Source organism: Hemitrygon akajei, chromosome 16 (assembly GCF_048418815.1).
Source record: "Hemitrygon akajei chromosome 16, sHemAka1.3, whole genome shotgun sequence".
Lineage (NCBI taxonomy): Eukaryota > Metazoa > Chordata > Chondrichthyes > Myliobatiformes > Dasyatidae > Hemitrygon > Hemitrygon akajei.
Window position 1 is genome coordinate 667224 of NC_133139.1, and position 22050 is coordinate 689273.

At 43.9% G+C, this 22050-nt stretch overlaps 1 protein-coding gene across 3 annotated transcripts in view; it reads left to right on the plus strand.

Moving 5' to 3' along the window:
* LOC140739680 (sodium/iodide cotransporter-like) overlaps positions 1–22050 on the plus strand; it is a 256000-nt gene that overhangs the window by 39910 nt on the left and 194040 nt on the right. For all 3 annotated transcript variants that reach the window (XM_073068058.1, XM_073068059.1, XM_073068060.1), the window contains 3 exons: positions 6186–6253; positions 14007–14161; positions 19146–19286. In XM_073068058.1, the coding sequence (XP_072924159.1) occupies positions 6186–6253; positions 14007–14161; positions 19146–19286 (364 nt within the window). The remainder of the gene's footprint in view (positions 1–6185; positions 6254–14006; positions 14162–19145; positions 19287–22050) is intronic.

The window sequence follows — 22050 nt, forward strand, 5'->3', positions numbered from 1 at the left end:
TCCTCTAGCCTCAGTGGAAAAAGCCTGCTTGCATTCACTCTATCTATACCCAACATAATTTTATACATCTCTATCAAATCTCCCCTCATTCTCCTATGCTCCAGGGAATAAAGTCCTAACCTGTTCAACCTTTCTCTGTAACTCAGTTTCTCAAGTCCCAGCAACATCCTTGTAAGCCTTCTCTGCACTCTTTCAACCTTATTAATATCCTTCCTGTAATTCGGTGACCAAAACTGCACACAATACTCCAAATTCGGTCTCACCAATGTCTTATACAACCTCACCATTACATTCCAACTCTTATACTCAATACTTTGATTTATAAAGGCCAATGTACTGAAAGCTCTCTTTACGACCCTATCTACTTGTGACGCTACTTTTATAGAATTATGTATCTGTACTCCCAGATCCCTCTGTTCTACTGCACTCCTCAGTGTCCTACCATTTACTTTGTATGTTTGACCTTCCAAAGTGCAATACCTCACACTTGTCTGCATTAAAATCCATCTGCCATTTTTCAGCCCATTCCTCCAACTGGTCCAAATCCCTCCGCAAGCTTTGAAAACCTTCCTCACTGTCCACTACACCTCCAAGCTTTGTATCATCAGCAAATTTGCTGATCCAGTTTACCACATTATCATCCAGATCATTGATATAGATGACAAATAACAATGGACCCAGCACTGATCCCTGTGGCACACCACTAGTCACAGGCCTCCACTCAGAGTAGCAATCCTCCACTACCACTCTCTGGTTTCTTCCATTGAGCCAATGTCTAATCCAATTTACTACCTCTCCATGTATACCTAGCGACTGAATCTTCCTAACTAACCTCCCATGCGGGACCTTGTCAAAGGCCTTACTGAAGTCCATGTATACAACTTCCACTGCCTTCCCTTCATCCACTTTCCCGGTAATTTCCTCGAAAAACTCTAATAGATTGGTTAAACATGACCTACCACGCACAAAGCCATGCTGACTTTTTCTAATAAGTCCCTGTCTATCCAAATACTTGTAGATCCTATCTCTTAGTATTCCTTCCAATAATTTACCTGCTACTGCTGTCAAACTTGCTGACCTATAATTTCCCGGCTTACTTTTTGAGCCTTTTTTAAACAACAGAACTACATTAGCTATCCTCCTTGCAGTTGACATCCGGCACCTGACCCGTGGATATTGACATTTTAAATATTTCTGCCAGGGCCCCTGCAATTTCAACATTAGTCTCCTTCAAGGTCTGAGGGAATACCCTGGCAGGTCCTGGGGATTTATCTGCTCTGATTTGCCTAAAGACAGCAAGCACCTCCTCCTCTTTAATCTGTATAAATTCCATGACCTCCCTACTTGTTTGCCTTGTTTCCATAGACTCCATTCCAGTTTCCTTAGTAAATACAGATGCAAAAAATCCATTTAATATCTCTCCCATTTCTTTTGGTTCCATACATAGCCGACCACGCTGATCTTCAAGAGGACCAATTTTATCCCTTTTGCTCTTAACATACCTGTAGAAGCTCTTAGGATTATCCTTCACCCAGACTGCCAAAGCAACCTCATGTCTTCTTTTAGCCCTCTTGATTTCTTTCTTAAGTATTTTCTTACTCTTTTTATACTCCTCAAGCATCTTATTTTCTCCCTGTTGCCGATACATGTTATACATTTCTCTCTTCTTCTTTATCAGAGTTCCAATATCCCTCGAGAACCAAGGTTCCTTATTCTTATTCATTAACCCTGCCTTTAACCCTGACAGGAACATACAAACTCTGCACTCTCAAAATTTCTCCTTTGAAGGCCTCCCACTTACCAATCACATTCTTGCCAGAGAACAACCTGTCTCAATCTACGCTTTTTAGATCCTTTCTCATTTCTTCAAATTTGGCCTTTTTCCAGTTTAGAACTTCAATCCGAGGACCAGATCTATCTTTATCTATGATCAAGTTGAAGCTAATGGCGTTATGATCACTGGAACCAAAGTGTTCCCCTACACACACTTCTGTCACCTGCCCTAACTCATTTCCGAATAGGAGATCTAATATTGTATCCTCCCTAGTTGGTACATCTATAAATTGATTTAGAAAACTTTCCTGAACACATTTTACAAACTCTAAACCATCTAGACCTTTAACAGTATGGGAGTGCCAATCAATGTGTGGAAAATTAAAATCCCCTACAATCACAACTTTCTGTCTCCTGCAGTTGTCTGTTATCTCTCTGCAGATTTGCTCCTCCAATTCTCGCTGACTATTGGGTGGTCTATAATACAACCCTATTAATGTGGTCATACCTTTCCTGTTTCTCAGCTCCACCCACATGGCCTCAGTAGACAAGCCCTCTAACCTGTCCTGCCGAAGCACTGCTGTAATATTTTCCCTGACTAGCAAAGCCACCCCCCCCCACCACCCTTCATCCCTCTGCCTCTATCATATCTGAAACATCAGAACTCTGGAACATTAAGCTGCCAGTCCTGCCCCTCTTGTAGCCAAGTTTCACTAATGGCTATAATGTCATAATTCCATGTGTCAATCCACGCCCTCAGCTTGTCTGCCTTCCCCACAATACTCCTCACATTGAAATATACACACCTCAGAAGATTATTACCACCACACACAACCTTACTATTTGTGATTTTGCATGAACTACTAACATCATTTATTTTTACCCCCGTTCCACTATCTGCTCTGGCACTCTGGTTCCCATCCCCCTGCAGATCTAGTTTAAACCCTCCTCAATAACACTAGCAAAGCTCCCTGCAAGTGTATTGGTCCCCTTGTAGTTCAGGTGTAACCTGTCTCTCTTGTACAGGTCCCACCTGCCCCAGAAGAGGTCCCAATGATCTAGAAATCTGAAACCCTGCCCCCTACACCAGTTTTTCAGCTATGTGTTCATCTGCCAGAGCATCTTACTCTTACCCTCACTGGCACATGGCACAGGCAGCAATCCGGAGATTACTACCCTCAAGGTCCTGTTTTTCAACTTCCTACCAAGCTCTCTGTACTCGCTCTTCAGGACCTCCTGACTCTTTCTACCTATGTCATTGGTACCGATGTGTACCACGACATCTGGCTGCTCACCCTCCCACTTCAGAATGCTGTGCACGCAATCAGAGACATCCCTGATCCTGGCACCTGGGAGTCAACAAACCATCCAGGAGTCTCTGTCACGACCACAGAATCTCCTGTCTGTACCCCTGACTATGGAGTCCCCTTACACTACCGCTCTCCTCTTCTTCCTCCCTCCCTTCTGCACTGCAGAACCAGACTCAGTGCCAGAGATCTGGCTGCCGCAGCTTGTCCCGGGTAAGCCATCCCCCACAACAGTATCCAAATTGGTATACCTGTTTTGGAGGGGAATGGCCAAAGGGGAACCCTGCACTACCTGCCCTACCTGTCCTTTCCCCTTCCCTCGCCTGACGGTAACCCAATTACCTGTGCCCTGTTCCTTAGGTGTAATTACCTCCTGGAAGCTAATATCTATAAACTGCTCAGTCTCCCGAATGATCTGGAGGTCATCCAGCTCCCGCTCCAGTTCCCTAACGCGGTCTGTTAGGAGCTGCTGCTGGATGCACTTCATGCAGGTATCGTTGTCAGGGACACTGGAGGTCTCCTTGACTTCCCACATCCTGCGAGAGGAGCATTCCAACATCCTGCCTGGCATATTCTGTAGTCTGAACAAAAAAAAAGAAGAAAACAGAAACTTATTGGAACCTACCCTCACCTCTGCCTGTTTCTCACCGAAGCCTGATTGAGCCAAAGCCGTCCCACTCTGACTCAGTCCACTCCAACGATGGCCGTTGTACAGACAGACAGACAGACATACTTTATTGATTCCGAGGGAAATTGGGTTTCGTTACAGTCATACCAACCAAGAATAGTGTAGAAATATAGCAATATAAAACCATAAATAATTAAATAATAATAAGTAAATTATTCCAAGTGGAAATAAGTCCAGGACCAGCCTATTGGCTCAGGGTGTCTGACACTCTGAGGGAGGAGTTGTAAAGTTTGATGGCCACAGGCAGGAATGACTTCCTATGACGCTCAGTGTTGCATCTCGGTGGAATGAATCTCTGGCTGAATGTACTCCTATGCCTAACCAGTACATTATGGAGTGGATGGGAGACATTGTCCAAGATGGCATGCAACTTGGACAGCATCCTCTTTTCAGACACCACCGTCAGAGAGTCCAGTTGCAACCCCACAACATCACTGGCCTTACGAATGAGTTTGTTGATTCTGTTGGTGTCTGCTACCCTCAGCCTGCTGCCCCAGCACACAACAGCAAACATGATAGCACTGGCCACCACAGACTTGTAGAGCATCCTCAGCATCGTCTGACAGATGTTAAAGGACCTCAGTCTCCTCAGGAAATAGAGACGGCTCTGACCGTTCTTGTAGACAGCCTCAGTGTTCTTTGACCAGTCCAGTTTATTGTCAATTTGTATCCCCAGATATTTGTAATCCTCCACCATGTCCACACTGACCCCTTGGATGGAAACAGGGGTCACCAATGCCTTAGCCCTCCTCAGGTCCACCACCAGCTCCTTAGTCTTTTTCACATTAAGATGCAGATGATTCTGCTCACACCATGTGACAAAGTTTCCCACCATAGCCCTGTACTCCGCCTCATCTCCCTTGCTGATGCATCCAACTATGGCGGAGACATCAGAAAACTTCTGAAGGTGGCAAGACTCTGTGCAGTAGTTGAAGTCCGAGGTGTAGATGGTGAAGAGAAAGGGAGACAGGACAGTCCCCCGCAGAGCTCCAGTGCTGGTGACCACTCTGTCTGACACACAGTGTTGCAAGCGCACGTACTGTGGTCTGCCAGTCAGGTAATCAATAATCCATGATACCAGGGAAGCATCCACCTGCATCACTGTCAGCTTCTCACCCAGCAGAGCAGGGCAGATGGTGTTGAACGCACTGGAGAAGTAAAAAAACATGACCCTCGCAGTGCTCGTGTCTTGTCCAGGTGGGCGTAGACACGGTTCAGCAGGTAGACGATGGCATCCTCAACTCCTAGTCAGGGCTGGTAGGTGAACTGGAGGGGGTCTAAGAGTGGCCTAACCATAGGCCGGAGCTGCTCTAGAACAAGTCCCTCCAGGGTCTTCATGATATGGGAGGTCAATGCCACCGGTCTGTAGTCATTGGAGCCACTGGGCCATGGCATCTTCGATACAGGGACAAGGCAGGATGTCTTCCACAGCACAGGAACCCTCTGGAGACTCAGGCTCAGGTTGAAGACATGGTGAAGTACTCCACATAGCAGGGGGGCACAGGCTTTGAGCACCCTGGGGCTGACACTATCCGGGCCTGCAGCCTTGCTTGGGTGGAGACGTTTCAGCTGTCTTCTCACCTGTTCAGCTGTGAAGCCCACTGTTGTGGTTTCAGGTGGGGGAGAAGTGTAGTCATGAGAGCAGGGTGGAGGGCTGTGAGGAGGGGTAGGAGGGGAGAGTGGAGTATGTGTTGGTTGGGGGCCGACAACAGATGAATCATGTGGGGGATGGGCAGGGGCCACAGTGTCAAATCTGTTGAAGAACAGGTTAAGTTCGTTGGCCCTGTCCACACTGCCTTCAACATATACAGCTTCAGCTGTATATGGCAGTCTTTCTTTTAAACCTTGGCGTGCTACATCACACGCCTGCGCAGTCTAGCCTCTTTTCCCCAAGCTGTTAAAGAAAAATGACCAAACAAGCCAAAGGAACTTGAGCTGCAGCTCCAGTTCCCTAACACAGTCTCAAAGGAGCTGTATCTCGATGCACCTGGTGCAGATGTGGCCATCAGGGAGTCTGGGAGTCTCCTGGAAATCCTACATCTGACACCCAGAGCAGAACATTAGCTCTGTAGACATACCCCTATTTTCTCAATATTTAAATAAGAAATAAGAAATGAACTTACCTACTTACTTTGTCTCCGCCCATTCTCACTGAAGCCTTGTTTAGCCAAAGCCTTACTACTCTGCCTCAGACTACTTCAGCAATGACCGCTCCCATGATGATTGCTCCGCTAGACAGTAATCCCCCTTATAGAGACTGGGTTTTTAAAGATCTTCACTGGACCTGAGCAGGAATGCTTTTGTTGTGTCTGTGCAGTACTCCACTCAATGCATCATGTTATTGGAGATGTTGGTCAGACTCTCCAAAAGTGTTGATAACCTGTATAGTAACTCTGATCTGCTTTCTTCTCTTTCAGTTACTGAGTTGAATATTTGGCTTTCCCTGCTGTCTACTGGAATTATCTGCACATTCTACACTACTGTGGTTAGTAGAAAAACCTTGCTCCTGTAACAGGAACATTGTTTAAGTCTCTGCATAATGAATACTGCATGCTTCCCAACACAAATGGTTGGCACTTTAGACCCTGGACATTCAATGAATATGGGTAACAATGTCTCCACCTCAACCATTTATTTACCAGTGTTCACCTTTCTAAAGTACCTATTAAAACAAAACACTACATATATAAACGTTCTTTCAGAACTGCATTCCAGATCCCAACAGATCACAGCATGATAGGTGCAGGAAACTGCAGAGATTGAAACTCCAAATTGCAAACAGAAGATGCAGGAAATGCTCAGTCACAATATGTAGAATGAGAAATGGTATCAGCATTCCAGGGCAGGAACCCTCTATCAGACAATTATGTTGTAAGTTGCCAAGAGGCAGAGGGTAGAGAAAATAGTGGGGGCATCTGTGATCGGTTCAGATCAAAGATGACAAGGTAACAATTATTTTAAAACCCAGTCGCTAGAATAATTAAAATATATAAATTTTCAAATTCAGAAAGAGAGACTGGATAGGCTTAGTCTGTTGATCCTGGTGCAATGGAGATGAAAAGGTGATGTCATAGAAGTGTAGAATATTGAGTGAGGTAGATAGCCAGTGCCTGCTTTCCATGGAAACAGGGCCTTAAAACTTAAGGGCAGAGCTTTAGGCTAAGAGCAAGGAAGATTACAGGAAATTGTTCACACTGAACTTCCAGAGGAGTTGATGGAGGCAGAACAGTAACAACTTTTAAAAGACATCTGGACATGAATGAGCAGAGGACAAAGGAACAGCAAACCATACAGCAAATGCAAGAGATTCTGCAGATGCTGGAAATCAAGAGTAGGAAGTTAGGAAGGAAGGGAAATCAAGAGTAGGGCGTTACGAAGGAAGTTAAGAAGCAGGACCTCCAAGGTAGTATTCTCAGGATTATTACCTGTGCCATGTGACAGTGAGTATAGGAATAGAGTGAGGTGGAGGATAAATGCATGGCTGAGGGATTGGAGTAAGCGGCAGGGATTCAGAGTTCTGGATCATTGGGACCTCTTTTGGGGCAGGTGTGACCTGTACAAAAAGGATGGGTTGCACTTGAATCTGAGGGGGACCAATATCCTGGCAAGGAAGTTTGCTAAGGCGATTGGGGAGAGTTTAAGCTAGGATTGCTGTGGGGTGTGAACTGAACTGAAGAGGCGGAGGAAGGGGCTGTTGGATCACAAATAGAGAAAGCTTATAGACAGTGTGAGAGGGAGGATAAGCAGGTGATAGAGAAGGGACGCACTCAGTCCGATGGTTTGAGATGTGTCTATTTTAATGTGATGAGTGTCATGAATAAAGCGAATGAGCTTAGAACGTGGATCAGCACTTGGAAAGAAACATGGATGGGAGTTTGCATGCTGGGTGCCAGGGTCCGAGATGTTTCTGATCACGTCCACAATATCTTGAAGCGGGAAGAGAACAGCCAAAGGTCGTGGTACATATTGGTACCACCGACATAGGTAGAAAAAGAGAAGAGGTCCTGAAAACAGACTACAGGGAGTTAGGAAGGAAGTTGAGAAGCAGGACCTCAAAGGTAGTAATCTCGGGATTACTGCCTGTACCACATGACAGTGAGTATAAGAATAGAATGAGGTGGAGGATAAATGCATGGCCGAGAGATTGGAGCAGGGGGCAGGGATTCCGATTTCTGGATCATTGAGACTTCTTCCGGGGCAGGTGTGACCTATACAAAAAGGATGGGTTGCCCTTGAATCCAAGGGGAACCAATATCCTGGCAGGAAGGTTTGCTAAGGCTATTGGGGAGAGTTTAAACTAGAATTGCTGGGGAGTGGGAACCAAACTGAAGTGATGGAAGAAAGGAAAGGTGGCTCACAAATAGAGAAAGCTTGGAGACAGTGCGAAAGGGAGGATAGGTAGGTGATAGAGAAGGGATGCGCTCAGTCCAGTGGTTTGAGATCTGTCTATTTTAATGTGAGGAGTATCATGAATAAAGTGGATGAGCTTAGAGCGTGGATCAGCACTTGGAGCTATGATGCTGTGGCCATTACAGAGACTTGGATGGTGCAGGGGCAGGAATGGCTACTTCAAGTGCAAGGTTTGGATGTTTCAGAAAGGATAGGGAAGGAGGCAAAAGAGGTGAGGGCGTGGCACTGTTGATCAGAGATAGTTTCATGGCTGCAGAAAAGGAGGAAGTCATGGAGGGGTTAGCTACTGAGTCTCTGTGGGTGGAAGTTAGAAAAAGGAAGGGGTCAATAACTCTACTGGGTGTTTTTTATAGACCACCCATGGTAACAGGGACATCGAGAAGCAGATAAGGAGACAGATTCTGGAAAGGAGTAATAATAACAGGGTTGTTATGGTGGTAGATTGTAATTTCCCAAATATTGATTGGCATCTCCCTAGAGTGAGGGGATTAGATGGGGTAGAGTTTGTTAGGTGGAACACAGAAACAGACAAACATAGAAATCCTACAGCACAATACAGGCCCTTCGGCCCACAAAGTTGTGCTGAACATGTCCCTACCTTAGAAATTACGAGGCTTACCCATAGCCCTCTATTTTTCTAAGCTCCATGTACCTATCCAAAAGTCTTTTAAAAGACCCTATCGAATCTGTTTCCACCACTGCTGCTGGCAGCCCATTCCACACACACACCACTCTCTCCGTAAAAAACTTACCCCTGACATCTCCTCTGTACCTACTCCCTAGCACCTTAAAACTGTGTCCTCTTGTAACAACCATTTCAGCCCTCGGAAAAAGCCTCTGACTATCCACACGATCAATGCCTCTCATCATCTTATACACCTCTATCAGGTCTCCTCTTATCCTCCGTTGCTCCAAGGAGAAAAGGCTGAGTTCACTCAACCTGTTTTCATAAGGCATGCTCCACAATCCACATAAGGCAACATCCTAGTAAATCTCCTCTGCACCCTTTCTATAGTTTCACATCCTTCCTGTAGTGAGGCAACCAGAAATGAGCATAGTACTCCAAGTGGGGTCTGACCAGGGTCCTATATAGCTGCAACATTACCTCTCAGCTCCTAAATTCAATTCCACGATTAATGAAGGCCAATGCACCGTATGCCTTCATAACCTCAGAGTTAACCTGCGCAGCTGCTTTGAGCATCCTGTGGACTTGGACCCCAAGATCCCTCTGATCCTCCACACTGACAAGTCTTACCATTCATACTATGTTCTGCCATCATATTTGACCTACCAAAATGAACCACCTCACACTGATCTGGGTTGAACCCCGTCTGCCACTTCTCAGTCCAGTTTTGCATCCTATCAATGTCCTGTTGTAACCTCTGACAGCCCTCCACACTATTTACAACACCTCTAACCTTTGTGTCATCAGCAAACTTACTAACCCATCCCTCTACTTCCTTATCCAGGTCATTTACAAAAATCACAAAGAGTAAGGGTCCCAGAACAGATCCCTGAGGCACTCCACTGGTCACCAACCTCCATGTGGAATATGACCCGTCTACAATCACTCTTTGCCTTCTGTGGGCAAGCCAGTTCTGGATCCACAAAGCAATGTCCCTTTGGATCCCATGCCTCCTTACTTTCTCAATAAGCCATGCATGGGATACCTTATCAAATGCCTTGCTGAAATCCATATACACTACATCTACTGCTCTTCCTTCATCAATGTATTTAGTCATATCCTCAAAAAATTCAATCTGGCTCGTAAGACACGACCTGTCCTTGGGCTGACTATTCCTAATCATATTATACCTCTCTAAATGTTCATATGTTCTGCCTCTCAGGATTTTCTCCAACAACTTACCAACCACTGAGGTAAGACTCACTGGTCTATAATTTCCTGGGCTATTTCTACTCCTTTTTTTGAATAAACGAACAACATCCACAACCCTCCAATCCTCTGGAACCTCTCCTGTCCCCATTGATGATTCAAAGATCATCGCCAGAGGCTCAGCAATCTCCACCCTCGCCTCCCACAGTAGCCTGGGGTACATCTCTTCCAGTCCCGGTGACTTACCAACTTGATGCTTTCCAAAAGCTCCCACACATCCACTTTCTTAATATCTACATGCTCAACCTTTTCAGACCGCTGCAAGTCATCACTACAATCACCAAGATCCTTTTCTATAGTGAATACTGAAGTAAAGTATTCATTAAGTACCTCTGCTATTTCCTCCAGTTCCATACACACTTTCCCACTGTCACACTTGATAGGTCCTATTCTTTCACATCTTAGCCTCTTGCTCTTCACATACTTGTAGAATGCCTTGGGGTTTTCCTTAATCCTGCCCGCCAAGGCCTTCTCATGGCCCCTTCTGGCTGTCCTAATTTCCTTTTTAAGCTCCTTCCTGTTAACCTTATAATCTTCAAGATCACTAATGTTACCTGGCTCTCCGAACCTTTTGTAAGCTTTTCTTTTCTTCTTGACTAGATTTGTTACAGCCTTTGTACACCATGGTTCCTGTACTCTACCATAACTTCCCTGTCTCATTGGAACGTACCTATGCAGAACTCCACACAAATATCCCTGAACATTTCCCACATTTCTTCCATACTTTTCCCTGAGAACATCTCTTCCCAATTGAAGCTTTCAGTTCCCTGCCTGATAGCCTCATAATTCCCCTTACTCCAATTAAACACTTTTCTAACTTGTCTGCTCCTATCTCTCTCCAATGCTATTGTAAAGGAGATAGAATTATGATCACTATCTCCCAAATGCTCTCCCACTGAGAGATCTGACACCTGACCAGGTTCATTTCTCAATACCAAATCAAGTACAGTCTCTCCTCTTGTAGGCTTATCTGCATATTGTGTCAAGAAACCTTCCTGAACACACCTAACAAACTCCATCCTATCTAAACCCCTTGCTCTCCCATTACAACAAATCTGCCAGCAGGAAGGTGCTTAAGAATGAAATTAGGAGAGCCAGAAAGGGCCATGAGAAGGCATAGCAGACAGGATTAAGGAAAACCCCAAGGTATTCTACAAGTATGTGAAGAGCAAGAGGATAAGATATGAAAGAATAGGACCAATCAAGTGTGACAATGGAAAAGTGTGTATGGAACCGAAGGAAATAGCAGAGGTACTTAATGAATACTTTGCTTCAGTATTAACTATGGAAAAGGAATTTTGGCAATTTTAGGGATAACTTGCAGTGGACTGAAAAGCTTGAGAATGTAGATATTAAGGAAGAGGATGTGCTGGAACTTTTGGAAAGCATCAAGTTGGATAAGTCACCAGGACAGGACAGGATGTACCCCAGGCTACTGTGGGAAGCAAGAGAAGAGATTGCGGAGCCTCTGGCAATGATCTTTGCATCACCAATGAGGAAGGCAGAGGTTCTGGAGGGTTGGAGGGTTGTGGATGTTGTTCCCTTATTCAAGAAAGGAAGTAGGAATAGCCCAGGAAATTATAGGCCAGTGAGTCTTACTTCAGTGGTTGGTAAGTTGATGGAGAAGATCCTGAGAGGCAGGATTTATGAACATTTGGAGAGGTATAATATGATTAGGAATAGTCAGAATGGCTTTGTCAAAGGCAGGTCGTGCCTTATGAGCGAGATTGAATTTTTTGAGGATATGAGTAAACACATTGATGAAGGAAGAGCAGTAGATGTAGTGTAAATGGATTTCAGTAAATGGAGTTTGGTGACCAGTGGTGTGCCTCAGGAATCTGTCCTGGGACCCCTACTCTTTGTGATTTTTATAAATGACCTGGATGTGAAAGTGGAGGGATGTATTAGTAAATTTGCTGATGACACAAAAGTTGACAGTGTTGTGGATAGTGTGGGGTGTCAGACATTACAACAGGACATTGATAGTATGCAAAACTAGACTGAGAAGTGGCAGATGGGATTCAACCCAGATAAGTGTGAATGGTTCATTTTGGTAGGTCAATGATGATGACAGAATATAGTATTAATGGTAAGTCTCTTCTCACTGTGGAGGATCGATGGGATCTTGGGATCCGAGTTCATAGGACACTCAAAGCTGCTTCGTAGGTTGACTCTGTGGTGAAGAAGGCATATGGTGCATTGGCCTTCATCAACCATAGGATTGAGTTTAAGAGCCGAGAGGTAATGTTGCAGCTATATAGGACCCTGGTCAGACCCCATGGAGTACTGTGCTCAGTTCTGGTCGTCTCATTACTGCAAGGTTGTGGAAACAATAGAAAAGGTGCAGAGGAGATTTACAAGGATGTTACAGAGGAGATATCAGGAGTAAGTATTTATGCAGAGAATGGTGAGTGTGTGGAATAGAGTGCCAGTGACAGTGGTGGAGGAGCATGGTGGTGGAGGGTCTTTTAAGAGACTCCTGGATAGGTACATGGAGCTTAGAAAAATAGAGGGTTATGGGTAACCCTAGGTAATTTCTAAAGTAAGTACAGCACAGCATTGTGGGCTGAAGGGCCTGTATTGTACTGTAGGTTTTCTATGTTTTATAGTAACACACATAAAATGTTGGAGCAACTCAGCAGGTCAGGTAGCATCTATGGAAATGAATAAATAGCCAATGTTTTGGGTCAAGACCTTGCATCAGGACACGCTGAGTTCCACCAGCATTCTATATATGTGTTACTCAAGGTTTAGACAGATATGGAATTATTGTTGGCGTGGAATCAGTCTGGATAGGCACGATAGTCAGCATAGATGTGATGGGCTGTGGGGGCTGTTTTATGCCATACAGCTCTGTGGTTCTATATTGGCCCTGACATCAACAGATGTTTGCAGAAGTGATTTCTACTTTTCCAGCTCTTCCATGATTCCCATTTTCGCCCTTGTGAATTTTGGTTCAGATCTCTAGATTCTGCTCCATAATATTTGACTGTTCAACTCCAGGAATAATTTCTCTCTCTCTGACTTATCAGTTCCTTGAAATGTTTTGAAAATTCCAGTCACGTCCCTTAACTCTGCTAAAATCCAGAGAATACACACCTTGTGAAACCTAAACCTTAATTTAACCCTTACAGACCAAATATCCTTTAGGTAAATCTACTCAGCAGCTGTTCTGAGGGCACTGGGTCAAGTTGTGTTGACATGACTGAGCCCCAAGCTCATTTCCCTCTTGTCCAAATAAAAGCTGTAGCCTTATTGACATGGCCAGCCTGTGACATTGTGAGGTTGGTGGTGGTGAACCCGATGCTCCACCAGGATGGCCTTATGACAGGTTGTGCTACTAATTAAAGCAATAGTATAATTAAAATAAAAACACACAGATCTTAACCTACAGACTGACATGAGTAAGGGACTCTCTATAGATACCAGCCAGGGTGGGGGCAGATGTCATGACTGTGCAGCAGGAGGTGGCTGATGAGGAAGTCTCCAACATGTTTATTCACACTGCAGCTAGCCAGGACCAGGCTAGATGTCAGCATGATTCAGCTAGTTCTGTCTTGTGATGTGGTGTGTGGAACTGTTCCATATGCTCCTGATATTGTGTAACCAGGGAGTGCATCATCCACTTTGGACTCCAGCCCTTTGGATTGAAAGCCCAGTGCCTTTGTGGTCTTTGTGATGACTGTTTTCATTCTACACCACTGTTCATTGTGCATAAGAATCACCAAATCTCTCTGGACCTTCTCTGTTTCCAGCTTTTCAGCATTTCAGACCCTCTTTGTGCATCTTTTGGTCCAAAATGATGATGCAGTTAATTACACCTGCATTTTTAGATGCATTAAATTACACCAGAGTTGTTCAATAACTTCTCTTGTCAAGGAATGTATTGCTTTAACTGACACCCTATCTTTACCTGCATGTTTTTTCTCTGCAGGGTGGGCTGAAGGCAGTGGTCTGCACCGACATCTTTCAGGTCATCACCATGATGTCGGGTTTTGTAGCTGTCATCATCCGTGGCACCTACTTAGTGGGAGGAGTGGGCAAAGTTCTGGAGAATGCCTACAATGGGTCCAGGATCAATTTTGGAGAGTAAGAAATGTCTTTACTATTGAAGCTCTTTGCTGGAACACCTACCTTGATTCAGCATTCGGCATTCGGCACTCAGCACTCAGCAAATACATGGAAGTGTAGACAGTGAGCTTGCTCTCGCTGACAGGGTCATTTTTATGAATTTACTTTGTCATGTTGGTCTTCCCATTTCAGAGTAACAATCCAGAGCTACATTAGAACATAGAACATATTACTGAACACTACAGCACTGTACAGGCCCTTCAGCTCACAATGCTGTGCTGACCTTTTTATCCTACTCTGAGAACAATCTAACCCTTCCCTCTTACACATCCCTCCATTTTTCTATCATCCATGTGCCTATCTAAGAGTTTCTTAAGTGCTCCTAATGTTTTTGCCTCCTCTATGTGCATCACTACCTCCACTGTGGGCATTGATCCCCTGGCTATTTGCCTTCACCATAAGACATAGGAGCAGAATACGGCCTATCAAGTCTGCTCTACCGTTCCAACATAACTAATTTATTTTCCCCATCAACCCCATTCTCCTGCCTTCTCCCCATAACTTTTGATTCCTTTATTAATCAAGAACTTATCAACCACTGCTTTAAACATACCCGATGACCTAGCCTCCACACCTACATGTGACAATGAATTCCACAGATTCTCCACCTTCTGGCTAAAGAAATTCCTCCTCATTGTTGTTCTAGGTTCATAAAGAAGTACCACACAGAAACAGGCCCTTTGACCCATCTAGTCCATGACAAAACCATTTAAACTGCTTACTCCCATCGACCTGCACCAGGACCACAGATTTCCATACCCCTCCCATCCAAAATCAGAAGCAGATTTTCCACTTTTTGATCCTCTCTGTATCCACCTGAGCTGTTTCATAGTCAGATGTGAGGATGCCAAATCCCTTTGGTTCTCATCGCTTCTAACTTTCCACTTTTTTGTAACTGTTTGGCCCAACTTCTAAGACCAAACACAGCAGCAGGGTGCAATTGGTTCTGTGATAGAAGGCTTGGGCAGTGTGGCCTGGAGTATCTTACACTTCTTTGTAATCAGAGATGGTCAGTGGAAATTATCCTTATCTGTGACACCAACATTCTAAAAATTAAATCTCAACTTTTCTTGGAAAACTCTGGTACTGTTCCAATCTTCTTCAGTTGTCCATCAGAATCCGATGACGACGTCCACTCTAACAGTGAGATCTTTGATGACTATACAGTCCTATCCTGGACCACATGTTCTATTGCAGATGGGGCATCTATATGTGGTAGTGGTGGTAGTGATGGCAACCACGTCTGCATTTCTCCTGGCTCTCTTCTTCTGTCTTCTGGTTGTTCTTTCCATCTCCAGAATATGAACCTTGTCCCTACACAGCTGTCGCCAAGTGTTACGGTCGGCAGCAACATCCTCCAGGTCCTCGGGTCTGATCTTGCACTTCCTTAAAGCATTCTTCATCTGATCCTTATAGCACTTCTTCGGCCCTCCAGCTGAGTGTCGACCATGATGTAGTTGGCCATATAACACTCTGCGGGGTAGTCAACATGGGGGCATCCTTATCACATGCCCCAGCCACTGCAACTGACGCTGGGTGATCATGGCCTCAATACTTCCGCAGTTGGTCTTTACAAGTATTTCAGTGTGAGGCACCCACTCACGCCAAGTAATTCCCAGGAAGCGCTGAAGGCAGCTTATGTGGAAGCGCTCCAAGGACTTGATGTGATGGCTGTAGGTTATCCAAGCTTCACAAGGTAAAGGAGGGTGGTGACACAGACTCCAATGGGGAACATGGGACAGCTATTGACAGTCTGTGTAGAGCATAGATTTGCTCAGGTTTTTCCTTGTACTGGTTGACAATTTGCCTGAGCACCTTTAGAAAGACACAAGTGTTTAACTGGACTGCACTTTGTCACTTGCCCAGAATTATTCCTTGAGGTGAACTTAGCGAGATAGGATATATCTGTGTGGAAGTAAAATTTGTGTACTAAGGGGTGAATCCCACACACTCTGACCTTGCTCCCCATCCATTACAGGCACTCCATTCTTTCTATTCTGAACACAACTGTTACTGAAAGACTCACACTTATTTGGTGCCTTTCACTACATAAGACCATAAGATATAGGAGCAGAAGTAGGCCATTTGGCCATTTGGCTCCGCCATTCAATCATGAACTGATCCAATTCTTCCAGTCTTCTCCACTCCCCTGCCTTCTCCCCATACCCTCTGATGCCCTGGCTAATCAAGAACCTATCTATCTCTGCCTTAAATGCACCCAATGACTTGGCCTCCACAGCCGCTCATGGCAATAAATGCCACAGATTTATCAACCTCTGACTAAAGTAATTTCTCTGCATATCAGTTCTATAAGGACGTACTTCAGTCCTGAAGTTGTGCCCTCTTGTCCTAGAATCCCCTAAAAAGGGAAATAACTTTACCATATCTAGTTTGTTCAGGCCTTTTAACATTCGGAATGTTTCTATGAGATCCCCCCTCATTCTCCTGAACTCCAGGTAATACAGCCCAAGACCTGCCAGACATTCCTCATACAGTAACCCTTCCATTCCTGCAATCATTCTCATGAATCTCCTCTGAACCCTCTCCAATGTCAGTATATCCTTTCTAAAATAAGGAGCCCAAAACTGCACACAATCCTCCAAGTGTAGTCTCACGAGTGCCTTATAGGGCCTCAGCATCACATCCCTGCTCTTATAAGAACATAAGAAATAGGAGCAGGAGTAGGCCATCCAGCCCATCGAGACTGCCCCGCCATTCAATAAGATCTGTCCATAAACTCAGCTGCATATACCTGCCTTTTCCCCATAACCCTTAATTCCCTTACTATGTAACAATCTAACTGTATCTTAACTATATTTAGTGAGGAAGCCTCAACTGCTTCCCTGGGCAGAGAATTCCACAGATTCACCACTCTCTGGGAAAAACAGTTTTTCCTCATCTCCGTCCTAAATCTTTTCCCCTGAATTGAGGCAATGTCCCCTAGTTCTAGTCTCACCTACCAATGGAAACCATTTTCCTACTTCTATCTTATCTATCTCTTTCAAAATTTTTGTATGTTTCTATAAGATACCCTCTCATTCTTCTGAACTTCAGAGAGTATAGTCCCAGGCAACTCAATCTCTCCTCATAGCTTAACCCCTTCATCTCTGGAATCAACTTGGTGAATTCTATACCTCTGGAAATGAATGCTAACATTGCATTAGCCTTCTTCACACCAACTCAACCTAGAGGTTAACCTTTAGGGTATCTTGCACAAGGACTCCCAAGTCCCTTTGTATCTCTGCATTTTGAATTCTCTCCCTATCTGAATAATAGTCTGCCTATTTATTTCTTCCACCAAAATGCATGACCATACACTTTCTGGAACTGAGCTAGATCCCTGTATCTCTTTTACTAATCAACTTCCCAGCTCTTTACTTCACCGCTCCCCACCTCCTGGTTTCACCTATCACCTTGTGTTTCTCTCCCCTCCCCCCACCATCCAACTCCGACTCCTCATCTTTTTTCTTCAGCCCTGATGAAGGGTCTTGGCCCAAAATGTCAACTGTACTCTTTTCCATCGATGCTGCCTAGCCTGCTGAGTTCCTCCAACATGTTGTGTGTGTTGCTGAAAAGAGATTTCTTCACTCAGACTGAGATGAAGTTTGGAATGTTCCTGCCCCTGTCCCTGTTTCTCACATTGTTCATCGCCTTTGTCATGCAGGGAACATGACTGTCAAGTTAACTTTGGTGACATATCCAGCAGTACTGACCTGGTACTGACATCTGACAATATACCACCTCCTTCATACTGCCTGTAGGTGTATGCTGGAGACCCTGAACAAAAAGAGAAAGTATAGGCCAGTTTGCATAAGAGGGGACAATATTTTGGCACAGGTGTTTCACTACACCACCAGGAACAGTTATTACCTTACAACCATCAGTCTCCTGAACCAGAGAGGATAACTTCACTCATCACAACTCTGTGAACTGATTCCATAATCTAAGGATTCACTTTCAAGTTCTCTACAATTCATGTTTTCTGTATGATTTATTTTTTATTTGCACTACTTGTCTTCTTTTGCACATTAATAGTTTGTCAGTCCTTGTTTATATATTGTATTTCTTGTATTTATATATATATATTGTTTCCTGTAAATGCCTGCAAGAGGATGAATTTTAAGGTATATGGTGACATAAATGTAATTTCATAATAAATTTAGAAACATGGAAAACATAGAAATAGAAACATAGAAAACCTACAGCACAATACAAGCCCTTAAGGCCCACAAAACTGTGCCAAACATGTCCTTACCTTAGAAATTACCTATGCCTACCCATAGCCCTCTATTTTTCTGAGCTCCATGTACCTATCCAGGAGTCTCTTGAAAGACCCTATTGAATCTGCCTCCACCACCGTCGCCGGCAGCCCATTCCACACACTCACCACTCTCTGCATAAAAAACTTACCCCTGATATCTCCTCTGTACCTACTCCAAGCACCTTAAAACTGTGCCCTCTCGTGCTAGACGTTTCAACCCTGGGGTAAAAGCCTTTGACTATCAATTTACTTTGACTTTGATTTTGGGAACCATTCCTGGGAGAGTCTTTGGAAGTGCAAGCAATAGCATGTGTGATGAAATTGATAAATTTCCAGGAATGTGAGATGGTGCAATGTATTATGCAAGGCTTGAGCACTGGGAGGGTTGGGGTACTGCTCTTAGCTGGGGAAACAGAGCAAGTCACAGCCACAAGTGGCCCAGCACACTTCAGGGATAGCTACTCCTTGCCTTCTTCCTTATTTTTTTTTTCAGTGATGTCTCTCAGAACCATAGAGCAATAATACAGCATGATACAGACCCTTCAGCCCAACCAGTCCATGCTGACCACAGTGCCCATCCATCTGATGTGACAGTGGTATTTTCTGTTGATTTACCCTTGAGCTGCTCATTAATGGAAATGGTATAAATAAATAATATATTAATTGAAAATTTCTCCTTAGTTTTGATCCAGATCCCAGGCGACGCTACACTTTCTGGACATTTATTATTGGCGGAACAGTGATGTGGCTATCAATGTATGGAGTCAACCAGTCCCAAGTCCAGCGTTACATTGCCTGCAAAACAGAGGTCCAAGCACGGCTGTAAGTCTGCAGAAGAGCTAGCTCTACTGGGGAGGTGGGACATGACGGGGAGAACGTCCAAAGTGAGAATATCTAAGTTTCTGCATTGCTCCCCCAGAAAACAAATGTCAATAATTACTGAGACACTGGAGTCCTTTCCTCCTGTCATGCTCACATATCCTGAAGGGAAAGGAAGGGCTTGATTTGAAATTCCAGTAACAGATATGGGTGGAGAAATGGCAGTTGGCATTTAATCTAGACAAGTGTGAGGTGTTGCATTTGGGAGACCAATCCAAGGGGAAAGTATAGGATAAATTTCAGGACCCTCAAGAACCTCGATGTATAGAGGGGTATTAAGGTTGCAAGATAGTGTCAATACATGTAGAGAGGGCGGTAAAGCAAGTGAATAAGGGCAGTGAGTGTAAAAGTCAGGAAGTCATGTTTCAGCTGTATAAACTTTGATTAGGTGACATTTGGAATACAGTGTGCATTTCTAATTATACAGGAAAGCTGTAGAGACTTTGGAAAGGATTGAATGGAATCATAGAATCACAGAACACTAGAACACAGATATAGGCCCTCTGCCTATCTTATCCATGCTGAAGCATTAATCTGTCACATCGATCTGCACCTGGACCGTTGCCCTCCATGCTCCTCCCATCTATGTACCTACCCAAATTTCATTCAAATATTGAAATTGACCCTACATCCACCACTTGTGTTAACAGCATGTTCAATACTTTCACCATTTTCTGTGTGAAGAAGATCTTCCTCATGTTCCCCTTAATCTTTTTACCTTTCACCTTTAACCTATGACTTCCAGTTGTAGTCTCACCCAATTTCAGTGGAAAAAGCCTGCTTGCATTTACTATATCTATACCCTTCATAATTTTGTATATCAAATCTCCTCTCAATCTTCTACATTCAAGGGAATAAAGTTCTAACCTATTCAATCTTTCCCTATAACTCAGGTCCTCAAGTCCTGGCAGCATCCTTGTAAACTTTCTCAGCACTCTTTCAATCTTATTTACATATTTCCTGTAGGTAGGTGACCAAAACTACTCAGAATACTCCAAACTAGGCCACACCAATGTCATATATAATTTCAACATTATATCCCATCTCCTATACTCAAAGCATTGATTTATGAAGGCCAATGTGCCAAGAGCTTTCTTTATGGCTCTATCTATCTGTGACACCATTTTCAAGGAATTATGGAGCTGTATTCCCAGATCATCCATTCTACCACAGTTCTCAGTGTCCTACTGTTTACCATGTAAGACCTATCCTGGTTGGCCTTACCAATACAACACCTCACACTTTTCTACATTAAATTCCATCTGCCACTTTTCAGCCCATTTTTCCAGCTAGTCTAGATCCTGCTGCAAGCCATAATAGCTTTCCTCACTATCCACTACACCCCCAACCTTTGTGTCATCCGCAAATTTGCTGATCCAGTTAACCACATTATTATCCAGATCATTGATACAGATGACAAACAACAAAGGACCCAGCACTGATCCCTGCGGCACTCCACTAGTCACAGGCCTTCAGTCAAAAAGGCAACCAACTACTGCCACAAAGCCAATGTCTAATCCAATTTACAGCCTCATATTGAATACCAAGTAATTGAACATTCTTGATCAACTTCCCAATGCGGGACCATGTCAAATACCTTACTAAAGTCCATGTAGATAACATACACTGCCTTGCTTCATCAACTTTCCTCTATAAGATTGGTTAGACACAACCTACCATGCACAAAGCCATACTGACTATTCTAAATCAGTCTGTGTTTATCAAATAAGTGTGTGCTTCGTCCCTTAGAACACCTTCCAGTAACTTGCCCACTGTAAATGCCAAGCTCACTGGCAAATCATTTCCTGGCATATTCTTAGAGCCTTTCTTAAACAATGGAACAACATCAGCCATCTTCCAATCATCCAGCACCTCACCCAGGGCTAAGGATTTTTTTTTTCATATCTCTGCTAAGGTCCCTGCAACTTTTGCACTAGTCTCCCACAGGGTCCAAAGGAACAACATGTCAGGCCCTGGGGAATTATCCACCCTAATTTGCCTCAGTGCAGCAAGCACTTCCTCCTCTGTAATCTGTATAGGGTCCATAAACTCACTGCTACAATGCCTCACATCTATGGATTCTGTGTCATCTCCCAAGTAAATACAGATGCAAAAAAATCAATTTTAAGATTTCCCTGATCTCTTTTGGCTCCATGCATAGATTACCACTCTTATCTTCCAGAGGACCAATTTTGTCCCTTGCTATCCTTTGGGTCTTAATATATCTGTAGAAGCAGTTATGATTCACCTTCACCTTGTCTGCCAGAGAAACCTCAAACCTTCATTTAGCCCTGCTGATTTTCTTCTTGCATTCTCTTGCATTTGTTATATTCCTCAAGTACCTCATTTGTTCCTGCCTGCTATGTACCTCCTCTTTTTCTTAACCAGAATCTCATTATATTTCAAAAACCACAGTTCCATAAACATATTATTCTTGGCTTTTATTCAGACAGGAACATACAAACTTTGAACTCTCAAAAATTCACTTTTGAAGTTTCCCATTTACCAGGTACACCTTTGCTAGAAAACAACCTGTACCGAACCACACTTGCCAGATCCTTTATGATACCATCAAAATTGACCTTTCTTCAATTTAGAATCTCACCCTGAGGACCAGACCATTCCTTTTCTATAATTACCTTGAAAGTAATAGCATTTTGATAACTAGATGCAGAGTGTCTACCCACACAAACCTGCCCTTTCTCAT